We start from the raw sequence: 17869 nt of genomic DNA on the forward strand, positions 1-17869 counted from the left end.
CCGATGGCGTTCATTATGAAATGCTTCGCCATCTCCCTCCGTGCACGTTTTTCCTGACCGTACTTATATGTGTCGCCTCCCTTTGGAGGCTAGCGTGTTTATGGCGGAACTTTATGCTATTCTCTATGCTCTCCGTCTCTTGCTTTCTCATTCTCATTCCTCCTTAGTGGTTGTAGTTGACTCTCGTAGTGCCCTCATGGCTCTTGGGTCCTTTAATCCTGTCCACCCAGTGGTCATCGAGAATCAGCAATGGCTGTTTCTTATTTCTAGTAAATTTAAATCGGTAGGGTTATGCTGGGTTCCCAGCCATATTGGTGTTTCTTTCAATGAGCGTGCGGATGCTGCCGCTACGGACGCTATCCGTTCTTGTCCCATCTCCCGTAAAGGTCTTCCTTATTCCGACTTTTATCCTTTTATTCATTCCTCCATCCTTGCCCGTTGGCAGGGTTGATGGTCCACTGTGGTTAGTAACAAGCTGCGTACTCTCAAACGTAGTGTGTCTCCGTGGCCTTCCTCCTGCCACCGTAACCGGCGGTGGGAAACTGCTTTGGCACGGCTGCGGGTTGGCCATACTCCCTTAACCCACGGTCACTTAATGGAGCGCCGCCCTACTCCTTACTGTCTGAAATGCGTTGTCCCTCTTACAGTTGTGCATATCCTTGTTGAATGTCCTGACTTCCAGGACGAGCATGTGTCTTGCTTTCCGACCGTCCCTCGCGGTCACTTGTCCCTCGATAGAATTCTAGGTGAATCAGATACTTTTGATATCGTTCGCCTTATGCGTTTTTGTTCTCAAATTAGCTTTCTTGGTGATATTTAGCGCCCTCTGATTATTTCGCACTTTGATGGTGCTACATAGCCTTCCCGGTTTGGTGCCTTCTTTTGATAATTATCTTACCTTACCTTTTCGGCAGTGTGAAGATGTGCCCCAAGATAGTGTTCTGAGTACTACTCTTTTTCTGGTTGCCCTCAATGGTCTCCTTTCCTCCCTTCCTTCTGGCATCTTCTCCGCTCTTTATGTTGATGATCTTACTCTTTGCTGTCGAGATGATGATTCGCCTCTCCTTCAACGGCGGCTTCAACTTGAGATTGATGTCGTGTCATCTTGGGCCACCAATCATGGCTTCAAGTTCTCTACTACTAAGACTTGTGCCATGACTTTTACTTGGAAGCGGGTCGTTCTTCGTCCCTCTGTCACTTTATGGTCATCCCCTTGAGTACAAAGATTCCGCGAAGCTTTTGGGGTTATTCTTTGACACTCGTTTGTCTTGGTCGCCCCATGTCTCTTCCCTCCGTGTGGAATGCTCTAAAGCCCTTAACCTACTTAAGGTTTTGTCCCATACCTCTTGGGGAGCGGATAGGCGCACGCTCCTCTATTTGCATTCCTCTCTCGTCCTGTCTAAGCTCCATTATGGTTGCCCTGCATACTCTTCTGCTTCTCCTTCTACTTTTCGCCGTCTTGATCCTTTGCACCATATTGGGTTGCGCCTCAGCTCTGGTGCTTTTCGTTCCACTCCTACCCTCAGTTTGTACTCTGACACTGGCTTTCTGTCTCTCCAGGATCGCCGTGATCGCTACAGTCTTCGCTATCTAGCGCGATCCTTACAGCATCCTCACTCTCGCCTCTATCGTGCTTTGACTTTTACCCCTCCTGTAGTTCCCGTTCCTCTTCACTACCTTCCTCTTTCTGTCCGTTTGTCTCGCTTACAAGATTCTCTTTTGGTTCGTCTTACTAATGTTTCTCCTCGTACTGTTCCCTCCTTGCCCCAATGGAGGGACCCCCTTCCCAAATTTTTTACTTCTCTAACCCGCATCACTAAAGCTTTTACCCCTCCTTCAGTTCTGAAACGCCTCTTCCTTGAGCACTTTTCTTCTCACTCCCACTCCGTTCCCATCTTCACCGACGGGTCAAAGTCTGCTGACGGTGTGGGCTACTCTGTTGTTTTTCCTGACCACACTTATATGTGTCGCCTTCCTCCGGAGGGTAGCATCTTCACAGCAGAACTCTATGCTATTCTCTATGCTCTTCGTCTCCTGCTTTCCCGGCGGCAGTCCTCCTTCGTGGTAGTAGTTGACTCTCAAAGTGCCCTCATGACTTTAGGGTCCTTTAATCCAGTCCACCCTGTGGTCATCGAAATTCAACACTGGCTGTTTCTTATCTCCAGTAAATTTAAGTCGGTTGCGTTTTGCTGGGTTCCCAGCCAGTGTCTCTTTAAATGAGCGTGCGGATACTGCCGCTAAGGACGCTATCCGCACTTGTCCCATCTCCAATAAAGGTGTTCCTTATTCCGACTTTTACCCAGTTATTCATGCCTCCATCCTTGCCCGTTGGCAGCGTTGTTGGTCTTCTGTTATTGGTAACAAACTGCGTACTCTCAAGAGTCGTGTGTCCCAGTGGCCTTCCTCCTGGCGTAGGGGAGCCAGTCGGCCGAGCGGACAGCACACTGGACTTGTGATCCTGGGTTCGATCCCAAGCGCCAGCGAGAAACAATGGGGACAGTTTCTTTCACCCTATGCCCCTGTTACCTAGCAGTAAATAGGTACCTAGGTGTTAGTCAGCTGTCACGGGCTGCTTCCTGGGGTTGGAGACCTGGTCGAGGGGACACTAAAAAGCCCCGAAATCATCTCAAGATAACCTTCTGCCACCGTAACCGACGGTGGGAAACGGCTCTGGCTAGGTTACGTATTGGCCATACCCGTTTAACTCATAGTCACTTAATGGAGCGCTGCCCTGCTCCTTATTGTCCAAATTGCATTGTCCCTCTTACGGTCATACATATCCTTGTTGAATGTCCTGACTTCCAGGACGAGCGTATGTCTTGTTTTCTGACTGTCCCCCGCAGTTGCTTGTCCCTCGATAGAATTCTTGGCGACTCTGATACTTTTGATATCGTTCGCCTTATGCGTTTTTGTTCTCATATTGGCATACTTGGTGATATTTAGCGCCCTCTGATTATCCCGCACATTTGATGGTGCTACATAGCCTTCCCGGTTTGGTGCCTTCTATTGATGATTACTTACTTATTTGCAGACTTATGAACTGAATGTCAAGGCACTAAGACAGAACTTTCACAGTTTAATAAGTAGCAATGACCAGACTGTTACAGATTTTACCAGGGTTAAAGAAGTCCAGGGTTATAGTTCATAATTTCAATCCTTAACGCAATTTATTCTAATTGAAGAGTTATTATCCTGTTTTCCTGATAAATAAAAAAACTTTTATAGGTAAAGCTATATACAAGACCCTTCGTGAATTAGCTAAGTTAGGAGATAAACATAATCCTGAGGAAAATATGTTAGATCTCATTAGTATCCGGCACAAAAGATTTACTTCATATAAGCAGAAACCTACCTCAAACCAGACCCCAAACTTCATCTGCTTTTACAGTCAACCCCCTCCCTCCTCCCCGTTCAGCTAGTTGATGCCGTGAGGGTGGCTTAGTGGGCAGCTGCCGGAGTGTGATGCTCCATGGGACAGTCCTCTGTCCTTTTGTAGCCTTGTGCTCCTGCTGCTGTCCTCTTGAATTGTGCTGAACGCTTTTTCCTTTTCCTTCTGTTTCGTTTTTCTCCCCCCTCTTCTCCTATCTTTAAAGAAATTTAGGATTGGCCTAGTTACAAAGGAAGTAGTTAAGGGGTATTCATCAGTGCTTACCAATATCATAAGAAAAGCTAAACTTTCATATTATGAGACTAGATTCAAAGAAGAAAAAGGCAACATGAAAAGCAAATGGAAAACCATCTCTAATATCCTAGGAACTAAACAACACTCCCACAACCAGATAACACTCTCTAAGGATGGCCTTACACCGTCATCTGATTTAGAAATGGCGAATGAATTTAATAGCTTCTTTTCATCGGTTGGTGCTAACCTCGCCAGTAAAATCCCACAGACTCAGACACATATCAACACATATCTCTCAGGCAGCTATCCAAACTCTCTTCTCCTTTCACCAGTCAACCCGACATATGTTGTGTCCATCATACACTCACTAAAAACCAAAGCTGGGAACATCAGTGAAATACCATCCATTGTATACAAGAGCGCCTCCCACGCCCTTGCACCACCTATAGCTCTGCTGTTCAACAAATCCCTTGAGTGTCATACCTTTCCCTGATATCCTTAAAAAAGCAAGAGTAACGCCAGTTCATAAAGGAGGTAATCCGGCAGACATAAACAATTATAGACCAATATCAAACCTACCCATACTATCAAAAATATTTGAAAAATTATCTACAAACAGCTCTACTCCTACCTCGTAAAATTCGACATTCTTAGCCCCTGTCAGTTTGGCTTCCGCTCCCAAAAGAGTACCAACGATGCAATTATTAGCCTCCTTGATATAATTTATTCAGCCCTTGACAAAAATTTGTTTCCGATTGGATTCTTCATTGACCTGAGAAAGGCCTTTGATACTGGTAATCACAATTACCTCTTACGTAAACTCCATCATTCTGGAATCCGAGGCCATACACTGGACTATATCCAATCCCATCTTAGTGATAGACACCAATGTGTAGCCATCAATAATATAACCTCTCCCACTCTACCAATAACCGTTGGAGTGCCACAGGGCAGCATTTTGGGACCTCTCCTATTTCTTATATACATCAATGATCTGCCTAATGTCTCTAACATTCTGAAACCTATTTTGTTTGCTGATGATACTACCTTCATCTACTCTACCCCCAACCCACATACACTAAATAATGTTGTTAATAATGAACTAAAAAAGTCCACTTATGGATGTCAACCAACAAATTAACTCTTAACATAAAAAAGACCTACTACATCTTATTTGGAAGCAAATCTACAAATTCAATTCAGCTTCAGATAGACAATGTAAACATTAGCCATAAAAACGATGGAAAGTTTCTCGGCCTATTCCTAGACAAGAGACTCAACTTCAGTAACCACATACAACACATAACTAAGAAAGTCTCTAAAACAGTTGGTATACTCTCCAAAATCAGATATTATGTATCTAACTCTGCTCTCATCTCTCTATATTATTCACTAATCTATCCCTATCTAAATTATGGTATCTGTGCATGGGGTTCAACCACTGCAAACCACCTCAAGTCCATCATCACCCAGCAAAAATCCGCTATCAGAATAATGACAAATTCTGCTTTCAGACAACACTCAGCCCCCTTGTTTAACTCCCTAAACATGCTAAACATAATCTAACTCCACAAATTCTCTTGTGTCAACTAAATTTATAAAACCCTGTCCTTAAATGCAAATCCTGCTCTGAAACTCTCCCTGGACAGATGTAATAGGACCCATTATCACCACACCAGAAATAAATATCTCTTTGATGTCCCCAGAGTCAAACTTAATCTGTGTAAACACTCTATGCAAATAAAGGGACCCAGTCTATGAAACTCACTCCCTATTGAATTGAAAAGCTGTCCAACTTTTGCATCATTCAAAAACAATACTAAAAAGTACCTAATTTCATCTTCATAGTTTTTTTACCTTTTGCTTTAAAATTGCACTGTATCTATTGCTACCCAATCTCCCAATCTTTATGTACTGTACTTTATCTGAACATCTTTATCATTGTGATCATTGCTGTCTTCTTATATGTGCTGTCAATCTGCTTTATGGTGTCTATTAATCTTGTTTAAATTACCAATCAAGCTGTCAATGTAATCAGTCAGAGCTTTAATATACCAATGTGCTTTAATATACTTACTAATCTCTCTCATCTCATTTCTTTTCTTGCAATGTATTTGTTATCACTTTATTAATTCTAATAGAATTTACCTACTTAAAAATATCTGTAAGATTAAGGACCTGCCCGAAACGCTGCGCGTACTAGTGGCTTTACAAGAGTGTAATTACTGTACTATGCTATGTATTCTCACAAACCCAATGTACCTTCTTGTATATAAATAAATAAATAAATAAATAAATAAATAAATAAATCTGCTTGATGTTTCCTGCTGACCTATTGCTTGTTTTGGTTTTTCCTTTGGACTTCCTCTATTTTGACGCCCGGGTTCTTGAGGAGGCATACTCTTGCACCCGTAGAACTGTAGTACCCAACGTCTCGAGCGAGGGGAACCTTTTATTGTCAATCCCCCTTTCGTCGCTGAACCCGATCTCGACGGACTGACGGTTCTTAAGGTGGCGTTTGTGGGGCGTATACTAACGACGCACCCCTAGGGGTCCCCGGCATGATCGGCGATAGATTCCTGTTGGGTGTCCTGCCTCTAATTGTGGCTCCATGGTGGGTATGGGGGCACATTCGTGGATGAATTTCTCACTCTTCGTACCTATGTCGTTAAATGTTTCTGATGTACCCTCTCGAGCTCGTGGGGTGGGCGACCAAGCCCCCGAGTCGGCCAGTCTTGGAAAACCAGGCTCCGTAGCCTCCGCTGCAGTGGGCCCCGACCTTGCTCCTCCTTTGGCCTCTCTGACTACTCCTCTCGGCTCCCCTCCATCCTCTGTGGTTGGGTCGAGCCCCAAGCCCCCAGTGGTGACTACATTGTACCCTGGCCCGGCTCAGTCTCTAGTTGTGACTACTGCGCCTTTTAACCACTCTCTCTCTGGGGGTTCTCAACGCCGTTCCCGACACAGCCACACTCGCTCGATTCCTTCCCATTCTGACGCATATTAAGCCTTGTTTGGTTCCGTTTCGTGGGCCAAATACTTTGATCTCCTCCCTCTTGATTCTGCGCCTCCTCACGATTTCTCCCTCCATCGACATCTTGTCGATTCTGTGGATGCCTCTATTACCTTCAACCCCACTCGTATCGGTACACGTGTCGTTGCTGCTACTTCTCAGGATGCAGCTTCCCGCTTAGCTGCCATATCCTGCCTTGGCGAGACTCAAGTTCGGGTCTCGAAGAACGCTGTTGAATGCCAGTGTTGGCACTATTCTGCTCCCACCCCATGTTGCGACCGGTGTTCGGAATCTGCAGGACTGCCACGATGACATTCGGCATATCCTCGATGCCCAGGGCCATTCTGTTCTCAAGGTGGACACGTTTACTCGTCCCCCTCGTGGTCGTCGCTGTCAACCCCTACGGGTTGTAAAGATTACCTTTGATGGTAGGACCCTTCCACCCTGTCATTCTTTCTAGTGCCAGGTTCTCTGTCCAGGAGTACATTCCTTCTCCTAGGCTCTGTAACAAGTGCTGGAGGTTTGGGCATAGTGCCCTCCGCTGCTCTGGAACTGTCTCTCTCTGTCCTTTGTGTGGGGTCAAAGGTCACTCCTTCGACCCCACTCCAGAAGTGCACTCCGAAGTCGGAGTGCACTTCTCCCCAGGCTCGCTGCCTCAACTGTGGTGAGGCCCATCCTACCTTCTCCCGTGCATGTATACATTACAAGCTTGAGGCAGCTGTCCTCAACTTGAAGCACCGGGAGCGTTTGTCTTCTCCTGAAGCGAGGCGCCAGGTTCACCGGCTCCCGCTTTATGCTAACGTTTCTTATGCTCGCGTGTTGCACTCTTCCTCTCCTCGTCCTTCCCACCTTTCTCAGACTCTCACCCGTTTCCGGGCCTTGGACCCTGATACGCCCACTGCCCCCTCCTCTGTTCCTTTGAGTTCTGTCCCGGAGGGTCCCCCTCCTGGTTCTCTGTCTGGGGTTCCCCTTCTTTCTACTCGGACAATCGTGTCTCCTGTGTCTTCTTCCTCGTCTCCCTCCAATCCTCCTTCCCATCCTTCTCCATCTCTTGCCTCTCCCTGCCGCCTGTTGGTTCGAGCTGATGTCCATCGCTCTCCTAACGGCCGTCGTGTGTGCTCTCGTTCAGCTTCTCCTGTTGAGACGCTGGTATCTGTTGCCCGGTACGTAGTTGCTGGGACACTGGTCTCTTTAAGTCAGAAGCATAAGCCTGGCTCCTCTCCTTCCTCCTCTCACGCAGGTAAGAAGGCTTTGCTTTCTTCCTCGGCCCCTACTACTGACTATTGCTCCTTCCTCTCCCATTTCGGTGGTTGCGCCACCTGTTCCTGCTATGGAGGTTTCTTTGGCCCCCCTTCCCTCTCAGTTGCTGCCCTTGCTGAGGTGCGCTCCCCTCTTCCTGCTGCTGTCCTTGACTGCTCCTCTCCGTTGTCTCCTCTTCTTCCTGCTCCTCCTCCGGACCCCGCCCGCCCTCCTCTGGTCTGTTCTCCCGTTTCCTTCCCTCCATCTTTGCTCAGTTTACCCATGCCCCCTAACCCTGACTTTGCTGACCCTGATCTTCTTTAACGTGCTATGTTGCTCTTTCGCTTTTGTTTCTTCCTTGTTCTCTGTTGTTGTCCTTTCTCTTCTCGTCGATGTCTATTCTTCAATGGAATGTTCGAGGTTATTACGCCAATTTCTTCGAACTCCAACTTCTGATTTCGCGGTTTTCGCCCCTTTGTGTCTGTCTTCAGGAGCCGATACTTGGTGGTCGTCCTTGTCGTTTTCGTGGCTATTCCTTTCTCTCCCCCCCCCCCAGCCGTTGCTGGAGCTCCTAATTCTTCTGTTCTCTTGATTCGCTCTGATGTTCCCTTTGTCCCCTTGCTTTTGCCTTCGCCTCTCTATTGTTCTGCTGCTCGTATCTTTGTGGGGAAATGGTACAGAGTTTGTTCCATTTATCTCCCTCCGAGTGTCCCGCTTTCTCTTCCTGATCTGAAACACCTATTGGACTCCTTGCCGGAGCCTGTGCTCCTGCTGGGTGATTTCAATTGTCTTCATTCCCTTTGGGGTGATGTTTTGACGAACACCCGAGGTCGCCTTCTTGAGCCGTTTACCCTTTCTTCTTCCCTGTCTCCTCTGAATTCTGGAGAGCCCACGCATTTGGACTCTCGGACTTGCACCCTTTCCTGTCTTGATCTTTCTCTTTGCTCATTTTCTCTTTACTTAGATTTCACGTGGAAAGTTCTTGATGACCTCCATGGCAGTGACCACTTCCCCATCCTTGTTTCCTTTCTCTCTTTTCGCCCTCTCCTCTCCTTCCCCAGGTGGCAGTTTGCTAAAGCAGACTGGAACCTATTTACCCTCAGTGCTGCTCTCTCTGACCTCTCCCTTATACCTCTCCCTCGCTCTCACCTCCTTTTTCATGACACTGTTTTCGACGCTGCCCTCCGTTCTATTCCTCGCTTTTCCTCTCGGGGTCCACCGAAGTGCGTTCCCTGGTGGAATGCAGACTGTGCTGGGGCTGTTCGCTGTAAGCGTGCAGCGTGAAAGAGACACCGCCGTCGGCAGAAAGCCGATTCTTTTCTTTTTTTCGGAAAACGAGTGTGGTGGCCCGTAAGCCCATCCGTACGGCTAAACATGAATGTTGGGCATCTTATGTCTCCATCATTACGTCCGAAACTCCTCTGCCTCAGATCTGGAAGCGTATCCGCAAGATAGCGGGTAAGTTTGTTCCCGATGTTTCACCGGTCCTTCACCTCTGTGGTACTCTTGTGGCGGACCTTTTGCAGGTCGCTACTGAACTGGGTTCCCACTTTTCTTCTGTTAGCTCTGGTTTTCATCTTCCCCAATCTTTCTTTGTTCGTAAACCTGTCCTTGAATTTCGTCCTTTCGATTTCTCCACTCGTCTTCGCCTTCCCTATAACGATCCCTTCTCTCTCTCTGAACTTCGTTCTGCCCTGGCCCTCTGCGGTTCTACAGCAGCGGGCTCCGATGGCATGCATTATGAGATGCTTCGCCATCTCCCTCCGTGCACGTCTCAGTATTTACTGAGTCTGTATAATCGGATCTGGGAGTCGTCGTCAGTCCCTGAGGACTGGCTCGATGCCGTTATCCTTAATGTTTACAAACCGGGGTCTCTGGGAACATCCCCTAAGGACTTTCGCCCTATTGCCCTCACAAGTTATGTCTGCAAACTTTTTGAACGTATGGTTAATGTTCGTCTGATGTGGTTCCTGGAACACCATCACCTTCTCTCCCCTTCTCAATTTGGTTTCCTAGAGTGCTGCAGCACAACAGATGTCCTGGTGAATTTGGAGGTCTATATTCGTACTGATTTTGCTGCGAAGACCTCCGTTGTTGCCGTCCTTTTTGACCTGGAAAAGGCTTATGACACCACATGGCGTTATCATATTATATCCCAGCATCATTCTTTTGGCCTTCGTGGTCATCTCCCTCTCTTTCTCCGCAGCTTCCTCTCTCGTCGTTCCTTTCGGGTGCGGCTTGGTACCGCTCTCTCTGCCTCTTTTTAGCAATATGAAGGAGTGCCCCAGGGTATTGTTCTGAGCACTACTCTTTTTCTGGTTGCCCTCAATGGTCTTCTTTCCTCTCTTCCTTCAGGTGTCTTATCCGCTCTCTATGTCGATGATCTTACCCTTTGCTATCAGGGTGATGATTCGCCTCTCCTTCAACGCCGGCTTCAACTTGCGATTGATGCCGTGTCGTCTTGGGCCACCGATCATGGCTTCAAGTTCTCTACTACTAAAACTTGTGCCATAACTTTTACTCAGAATCGGGTTCTTCTTCGTCCCTCTTTGACATTTTATGGTCATCCCCTTGAGTTCAAAGATTCTGCAAAGCTTTTGGGGTTATTCCTAGACACTCGTTTGTCTTGGTCTCCCCATATCTCTTACCTCCGTGTTGAGTGTTCTAAGGCCCTTACCCTCCTTCGGGTATTTTCCCATACTTCTTGGGGAATGGATAGGTGCACTCTCCTTGCTTCACATTAATCTCTCGTTCTGTCTAAGCTCGATTATGGTGGCCCTGCTTACTCGTCTGCTTCTCCTTCTACTCTTCGCCATCTTGATGCTTTGCACCATACTGGGTTGTGCCTCAGTTCTGGTGCCTTTCGTTCGACTACCGTCCTTAACTTGTATGTTGACTCTGGCTTCCTGTCTCTCCAGGATCGCCGTGATCGCTACAGTTTTCGCTATCTTACACGGCCCTTACAACATCCTTCCTCTTGCCTCTGTCGTGCTTTAACTTTTACCCCTCTTGCGGTTCCTGTTCCTTTTCACCGCCTCCCTCTTTCTGTCCGGTTATCTCGCTTACAGGATTCTCTTTCCGTTCATATTTCTAATGTTTCTCCTCGTGTTATTCCTTCTTTGCCCCCATGGAGAGTCCCCCTTCCACAGTTTTATACATCCTTGACCCACATCACTAAAGCTTTTACCCCTCTTTCGGTTCTAAAACGCCTTTTCCTTGAGCACTTTTCTTCTCACTCCCTCTCCGTTTCTGTCTTCACCGATGGGTCTAAGTCTGCTGACGGTATTGGCTATTCTGTTGTTGTTCCTAATCACACTTATATGTGTCGCTTACCTCCGGAGACTAGCATCTTCACGGCGGAGCTTTATGCTATTCTCTATGCTCTTCGTTTCCTGCTTTCTCGTTGTCAGTCTTCCTTTGTGGTTGTTGTTGACTCTCGTAGTGCCCTCATGGCTCTCAGGTCCTTTAATCCGGTTCATCCAGTAGTTGTCGAGATCCAGCATTGGCTGTTTCTTGTTCACAGTAAATTTAAGTCGGTTGAGTTTTGTTGTGTTCCCAGCCATATTGGTGTGTCTTTCAATGAGCAAGTGGATGCTGCCGCCAAGGAAGCTGTCCGCTCTTGTCCCATCTCTCGTAAAGGTATTCCATTTTCCGAGTTTTACCCAGTTATCCATTCCTCCATCCTTACCCGTTGGCAGGCTTCTTGGTCGTCTGTTACTTGTAACAAACTGCTTTCTCTTAAAGGTTGTGTGTCCTCGTGGCCGTCCTCCTAACACCGTAACCTGCAATGGGAAGTAAGTAATTATCATTAGAAGGCACCAAACCGGGAAGGCTATTCGGCTCTGGCGAGGTTGCCTATCTGCCATACTCGCTTAACTCATGGTCATTTGATGGAGCGCCGCCCTGCTCCTTATTGTCCTAATTGCATTGTCCCTCTTACGGGCATGCATATCCTTGTTAAATGTCCTGACTTCTAGGACGAGCATGTGTCTGGTTTTCGGACCGTCCCTTGCGGTTGCTTGTCTCTCGATAGTATTCTTAGTGACTCGGATACTTTTGATATCATTCGCCTTATGCGTTTCTGTTCTCGTATTGGCGTCCTTGGTAATATTTAACGCCCTCTGATTATACCGCACATTTGATGGTGCTACATATCCTTCCCGGTTTGGTGCCTTCTTTTTTTTATAATTACTTACTTCTACAGTCAAGCTAGATTCTGTTCAAGCTGGGGGGGGGGGGAGAGCCCAGATAATGTTGATAAAGCTCAAACTGGTATGAGAAGGTCGACCAGTGAGATATATTGAGACCACTGTAGTAAAAAGAGACATGTTTTGTGTTATTGTAATAGAATACACCAAGAGTTGCTTCATAACACACTATTTGTTCTACAAAGGGTGACAATCTAATACCTTGAATTTTTCTCAAGCTAAGACACTGGCTAACTGCTTTTTAACCCTGCATGAAGCAAGGTCATATTTTGAATAACGAAAATGTCTGGAAGCATGTAGTTATGTTTCGAGAAATAGACTCGTCACGGATGTTGATTGCATAAAGTGTCCTCTCCGATGTAGAGAAAGTTGAATGTACTCACATAGTTGTGGTTGCGGGGGTTGAGTTTTTACTCAACCCCCGCATCAATGTATGAAAATCTTGTTGGTCCAGGATATTGGAGGTGTAGTCCAGCCTGTACCCTTAATTCAGATACATTTATAGCTTCCTAACGTCTGGTTTTAGGAAATAATCTTGCAGCTCAGCAAGTAGGTTGTGGGAAATTTCCTATTAAAGCAGCAGAACCAGGAGGTGACAATGGTGAATTCGAAGCAGAAGAGCTCATTGTTAATCCTGCCAGTGTATTCATACGATCCTTAAATTATAAGACCAAAGGTTCTCCTGCCAGTTCCAGAGTAGAATTTCGGAAGATCAGCAAACCTCTAAAGGGTGACTGGGATGAAGATTTGTCCGAATCTTTCTTTTCAAATTTTGATGAATTAAGTACAAAGTATTTGGACAGTACAAAATCCAGTCATTCCCCTTTAGGATGACGTTGGGATGAAAGAATTTATTGATAACTAGCTGTACTCGCCACGTGTTGCTGTGGCTCAGTCTGGTTAAATGGAAAAGAAAGAAAAGAGAAAATGCTCGTTTCTAACATGTTTAATTTAACAATGCTTGTAGGTATACAATATTTTTTTCTTGTTCCACTGTCTGTGAAGATAGAAATTGTCTGATTGCCGACTCTAGAACACGTAACATATAATTGTCCATGTGAGAAGCAATCTGTGTCTAGATCTAAACCGCACAATTCTAAAGATTGGCCCTGAGTTGTGTTGATGGTGATTGCAAATGCCAATCGAATTGGGAATTACAATCTCTTAAATTGAAATGGCAAATCCGTTGGAATTACAGGAATGTGAGGAATGAGGACATCTTCACCTTTGAAAGGTTCTGTCAAGATTGTTGCTGCTACGACGTTGCTGAATATTTTTTTACTGTAATCCTGCCATTGCTAAGCTTTGGCTGGTTGATATTTCGTAACATGATAATTGGCACGCCGATTATTAATTGCAATTCGTGCGGTGGTGGTATCCCTCGCAGATCGAGTAAATTAAAAATTCTGTTGGATAATTAACCGCTTCATCTGCTTCCACCACAGTGTTGACGGACTTGTATGTGACTGCCCCGTTTCCGTTCCCAATTTCCAGATATTGATGTGAGAATATCTCAGCTGATGAGTCGTTTTGCAGTTGAACACGCATATTTGTAGTTAATTTTAACATATTTACGTGGTGCCACAAAGTAGAGTATTTCAGGGAAGCATTTATTTCGTCTGTTGGTGTCAATCGAGAAATTACAGGAAATGATTTCATGAAATCTCCTGCAAGTAATATTAATGCATTCTCAAATGGTCTGATGTTTCTACGCAAATCTTGCAATGATCGAGCAAGAGCTTCAAGCGATTTTTTGTGGGCCATTGTGCATTCATCCCAAACAATCAAATAAATTAGTCTTGCTGAGCAAGTTCTCCCTCATTCTTTATCTCACTTTCTCCAGTTCAACACTTCGGGATCTCCTTTCCCTGAACATGCCCGCCTTCTTCTTCAAGAACTTATTCATGCCACCTCCTTGCAAGTTGACGAGGCTTTTCTTGCTGTTCGTCAACAGCAACGCTTTCTGTCCTCTTCTCTTCCCAGTGATCTATGCAATATCATTTTTCCAATTGCATTTGACACTGCTCACGTCTCCTCTTCCCACCACTCCTCCACACTAAACAACAAACTTCAACGCCTGATCTCCAACAGTCCTTGGGCCAAATACTCTCTCTCAGACTGTGTTACCAACCTTTCGTCCTACTCTCTTTCTAAGCACCAGCAAGAACTTCTTGGTCTTGGTCTGTCTTTTGCTACTTCCCCTGGCCCACGCTGTGGCATTGATCTCATTAGTTCCTTTGACAGGTTTGTCAATTCTAACTCTAGTACTCTTTCGGACCTGTCTGCCTTTAGAGGGGCCCTTATCCCCGTTCTTGACAGCTTGTTTTCTAAAAATAACCACCTTCCTCGTCGCTTCCAGCTTGCCCTTGCCTCCCTGAAATCTAACAACTCTATTCTTATCCTTCCTTCCGACAAAAGCAATTCGGTGGTTGTCCTTGACCGTGAGGACTACCTCCGAAAAACAGATGTCTTGCTCTCTGACTCTCGCACTTATGCTCCTCTGACTTCTAACCCTTTGGATCGCCTCAAAACTTCCTTTAACCGCAAACTAAGACAGCTCTCTAGTCTTTGCCCTCCTGACTTTGATCTCATTAAACGTTTCCGTGTCATCTGCCCTTCTCTTCCTTATTTCTATGGTCTTCCTAAGACTCATAAACCTGGTGTTCCTCTTCGTCCTATCATTTCTTCACGGGGCTCTGTCAGCTATCCTCTTGCCTCCTGGCTCGCTAAAACCCTGACACCTTACCTTGGCACTTTTTCCCCTGCCCACCTTCGTCACTCTCAGGACTTCATAGAAAGACTGCGCCTGCAACCCCCTTGTAAGATGCTTAGTCTTGATGTCGACTCTCTGTTCACTAATGTTCCGCTCGATGACGTTCTCTCTTTCCTCAGACAGAAGGCGTCAGAGGGCCTCCTTCCTCTCCCACTTCCCACTGACGTTTTCCTCGATCTCATTAGACTCTGTGTTGAATCTAACTCTTTCTCTTTCAACGGTAAATATTACACTCAAACTTTCGGCGTCGCTATGGGTTCCCCTCTCTCCCCAGTTCTTGCTAATTTCTACATGGAATACTTCGAAACTGTTCTTCTTCCTTCTATTGATACTCGTCCCTCTCTCTGGCTTCGATATGTTGGTGACATTTTTGCTTTATGGCCTCATGACCTTAATCTTTTCCAGCCTTTCCTCGTCTCTCTTAACAATCTGGCTCCTTCTATCCATTTCAAAGTTGAGTGGGAATCTAATTCCCTCCTTCCTTTTCTTGATGTTCATGTTCACAGCTCTGTGTCTGGGTTCTCTTTCTCTGTCTACCGTAAACCCATGCATAGTGGCATGTACATTCACTTCTTTTCCTACCATCCTCCTTCTGTTAAGAAAAGTGTCCTCGTCGCTCTCTTCCTCCGCGCTCTACGCATCAGCGACCCTCAGTTTCTTGATTCAGAAGTTGCCTTTATCTACAAATCATTCTCTCGCCTTGGTTATCCTTTGCATTTCATCAACTGTGCCCACTCTCTAGCTAAACGAAATTTCTTTCATCCTAAACCTGCTTCCAACACTAGTAGCACTGTACTTTGCCTTCCCTTCATATCTGAACTCAAAACTTTTACCAATACCTTTCGTCCTCTTGACATTAAACTCGCCTTTCGACAAACTAACACACTTCGTAGCAATCTAGTTCACACTGCTCCTCCTGCTTCTAATGCTGCTGGTGTCTACTCTATTTCCTGTTCATCTTGTCCTCTCCAATACTTTGGCGAAACTGGCCATACACTGAATGACAGACTTAAAGAACACAAGATAAGTGTTAAGTCTGCAGACACTAACAATGCTCTCTTCTGCCATGTGAGGGATTCTAATCATCCCATTGATTGGTCTTCCTCCAAAATAATCTTTCCTGCCTCTACTCTACACAGACGCCGTCTTGTAGAATCGGCTCTTATAAACAATGTACCCAACATGAACTTGAGTCCTGGCTTTGTTGCTGTGGACTCTTCCCTTTCACAGTATATACTCAAATGCTCTAATCTTTCTAACAAACGTGACTTAACATAAGCTTTCCCCCTTTCATTTCTTTCCTTATCTTTCCTTTTCTTTCTCTCTTCTCCCTTTTCCTGTTCATTGTCTTCTCCTACGCTCCCTTGCTATCCTCTTCTTTTTCCTTTTACTATCTCCTTCGGTGGTTATAATAGGAGCTGCCTCGTATGGGCCAAAGGCCTGCTGCAGTTCTCATTACTACTATCCACTACACCTGACTTTCCTCCTCAGCTCTCTCTTGCCTATTTATTGCCTGTCCCTACCTCCTCATCACAATCGACTTGAGAATGGTCCAGGACGGACCGAAACGTCGTCGTCCCTTCAATTTCTAGTGTGTGGTCTGGTCAACATATATATATATATATATATATATATATATATATATATATATATATATATATATATATATATATATATATATATATATATATATATATATATATATATATATATATATATATCTATATATATATATATATATATATATATATATATATATATATATATATATATATATCTATATATATATATATATATATATATATATATATATATATATATATATATATATATATATATATATATATATATATATATATATATATATATAAAGTAAAGAGTACCACCTCTAGCTGGAAGAAGGGGGACCCATAGCCTCGGAGGAAACCACGCATAACGCATTAGAGGGAATATATATATATATATATATATATATATATATATATATATATATATATATATATATATATATATATATATATATATTATTATATATGGCCGAAAAAGTAAGATTAATAATTCTAACACGAATTTTCTCAATCTTTCGTACATTTCTTTTCACTGTTGGAGGTAAATCAAAAATCAATTCTCCAAAATTCATTTTTATTTCTAGTCTGACGCGACACGAGCGCGTTTCGTAAAACTTATTACATTTTCAAAGACTTTAGTTTACAAATACACAACTGAATAGAACTTACGCATCTCCGATTTTATATCTACATTTTAGTGAGGTGGATGGGGTGAGGTGGCATTAATAGGGTATTAATTTCATCAACACAAGACAGAACAAGAGGTGGCATTAATAGGGTATTAATTTCATCAACACAAGACAGAACACGAAACAATGGGTATTGAATAGAAGTGTTTGTAGAAAGCCTATTGGTCCATATTTCTTGATGCTTCTATATTGGAGCGGAGTCTTGAGGTGGGTAAAATATAGTGGTGCATTAATTGGCTGTTGATTGCTGGTGTTGACTTCTTGATGTGTAGTGCCTCGCAAACGTCAAGCCGCCTGCTATCGCTGTATCTATCGATGATTTCTGTGTTGTTTACTAGGATTTCTCTGGCGATGGTTTGGTTGTGGGAAGAGATTATATGTTCCTTAATGGAGCCCTGTTGCATAAGCAACAGGGCTTATGCAGGAGCCACCCACATCTTCACAGACGGATCGGTGGACACAGAAAATGAGAGTGCTGGCGCTGCTCTTTGCACGACCAGCGTTCAGGCATATTGGAGACCGGGAGACTAGTATCATCAACCAAAACTGAGCTGTTTGCCATACAACAGGCATTCGCATATGTGATTGCACAAAACACTTAAAATGCAATCATACACACAGACTCAAAAGCTGCACTTCAAATACTAGGACAAAAACAGTGGAAAGATAATGTAGAAATAATTACCACCATTTTGTATCAAGGAGCAGTCGCTAAAGGCAAAGGCCTCAACATAACTTTAAACTGGATCCCATCCCATAT

At 44.7% G+C, this 17869-nt stretch overlaps 1 protein-coding gene across 1 annotated transcript; it reads left to right on the top strand.

Annotated features, from left to right (window-relative positions):
• The first annotated feature begins 100 nt into the window (after positions 1–100).
• Positions 101–16146, top strand: LOC138361182 (uncharacterized). The gene is made up of 4 exons (XM_069320618.1): positions 101–283; positions 3032–3134; positions 12606–12870; positions 13877–16146. The coding sequence occupies exons 1-4, from the start codon at positions 101–103 to the stop codon at positions 16128–16130; spliced, it is 2805 nt and encodes a 934-aa protein (XP_069176719.1). The 3' UTR covers positions 16131–16146.
• The last annotated feature ends 1723 nt before the right edge of the window (positions 16147–17869 follow it).

Source organism: Procambarus clarkii, unplaced genomic scaffold, assembly GCF_040958095.1.
Source record: "Procambarus clarkii isolate CNS0578487 unplaced genomic scaffold, FALCON_Pclarkii_2.0 HiC_scaffold_234, whole genome shotgun sequence".
NCBI classification, from domain to species: Eukaryota; Metazoa; Arthropoda; class Malacostraca; order Decapoda; family Cambaridae; genus Procambarus; species Procambarus clarkii.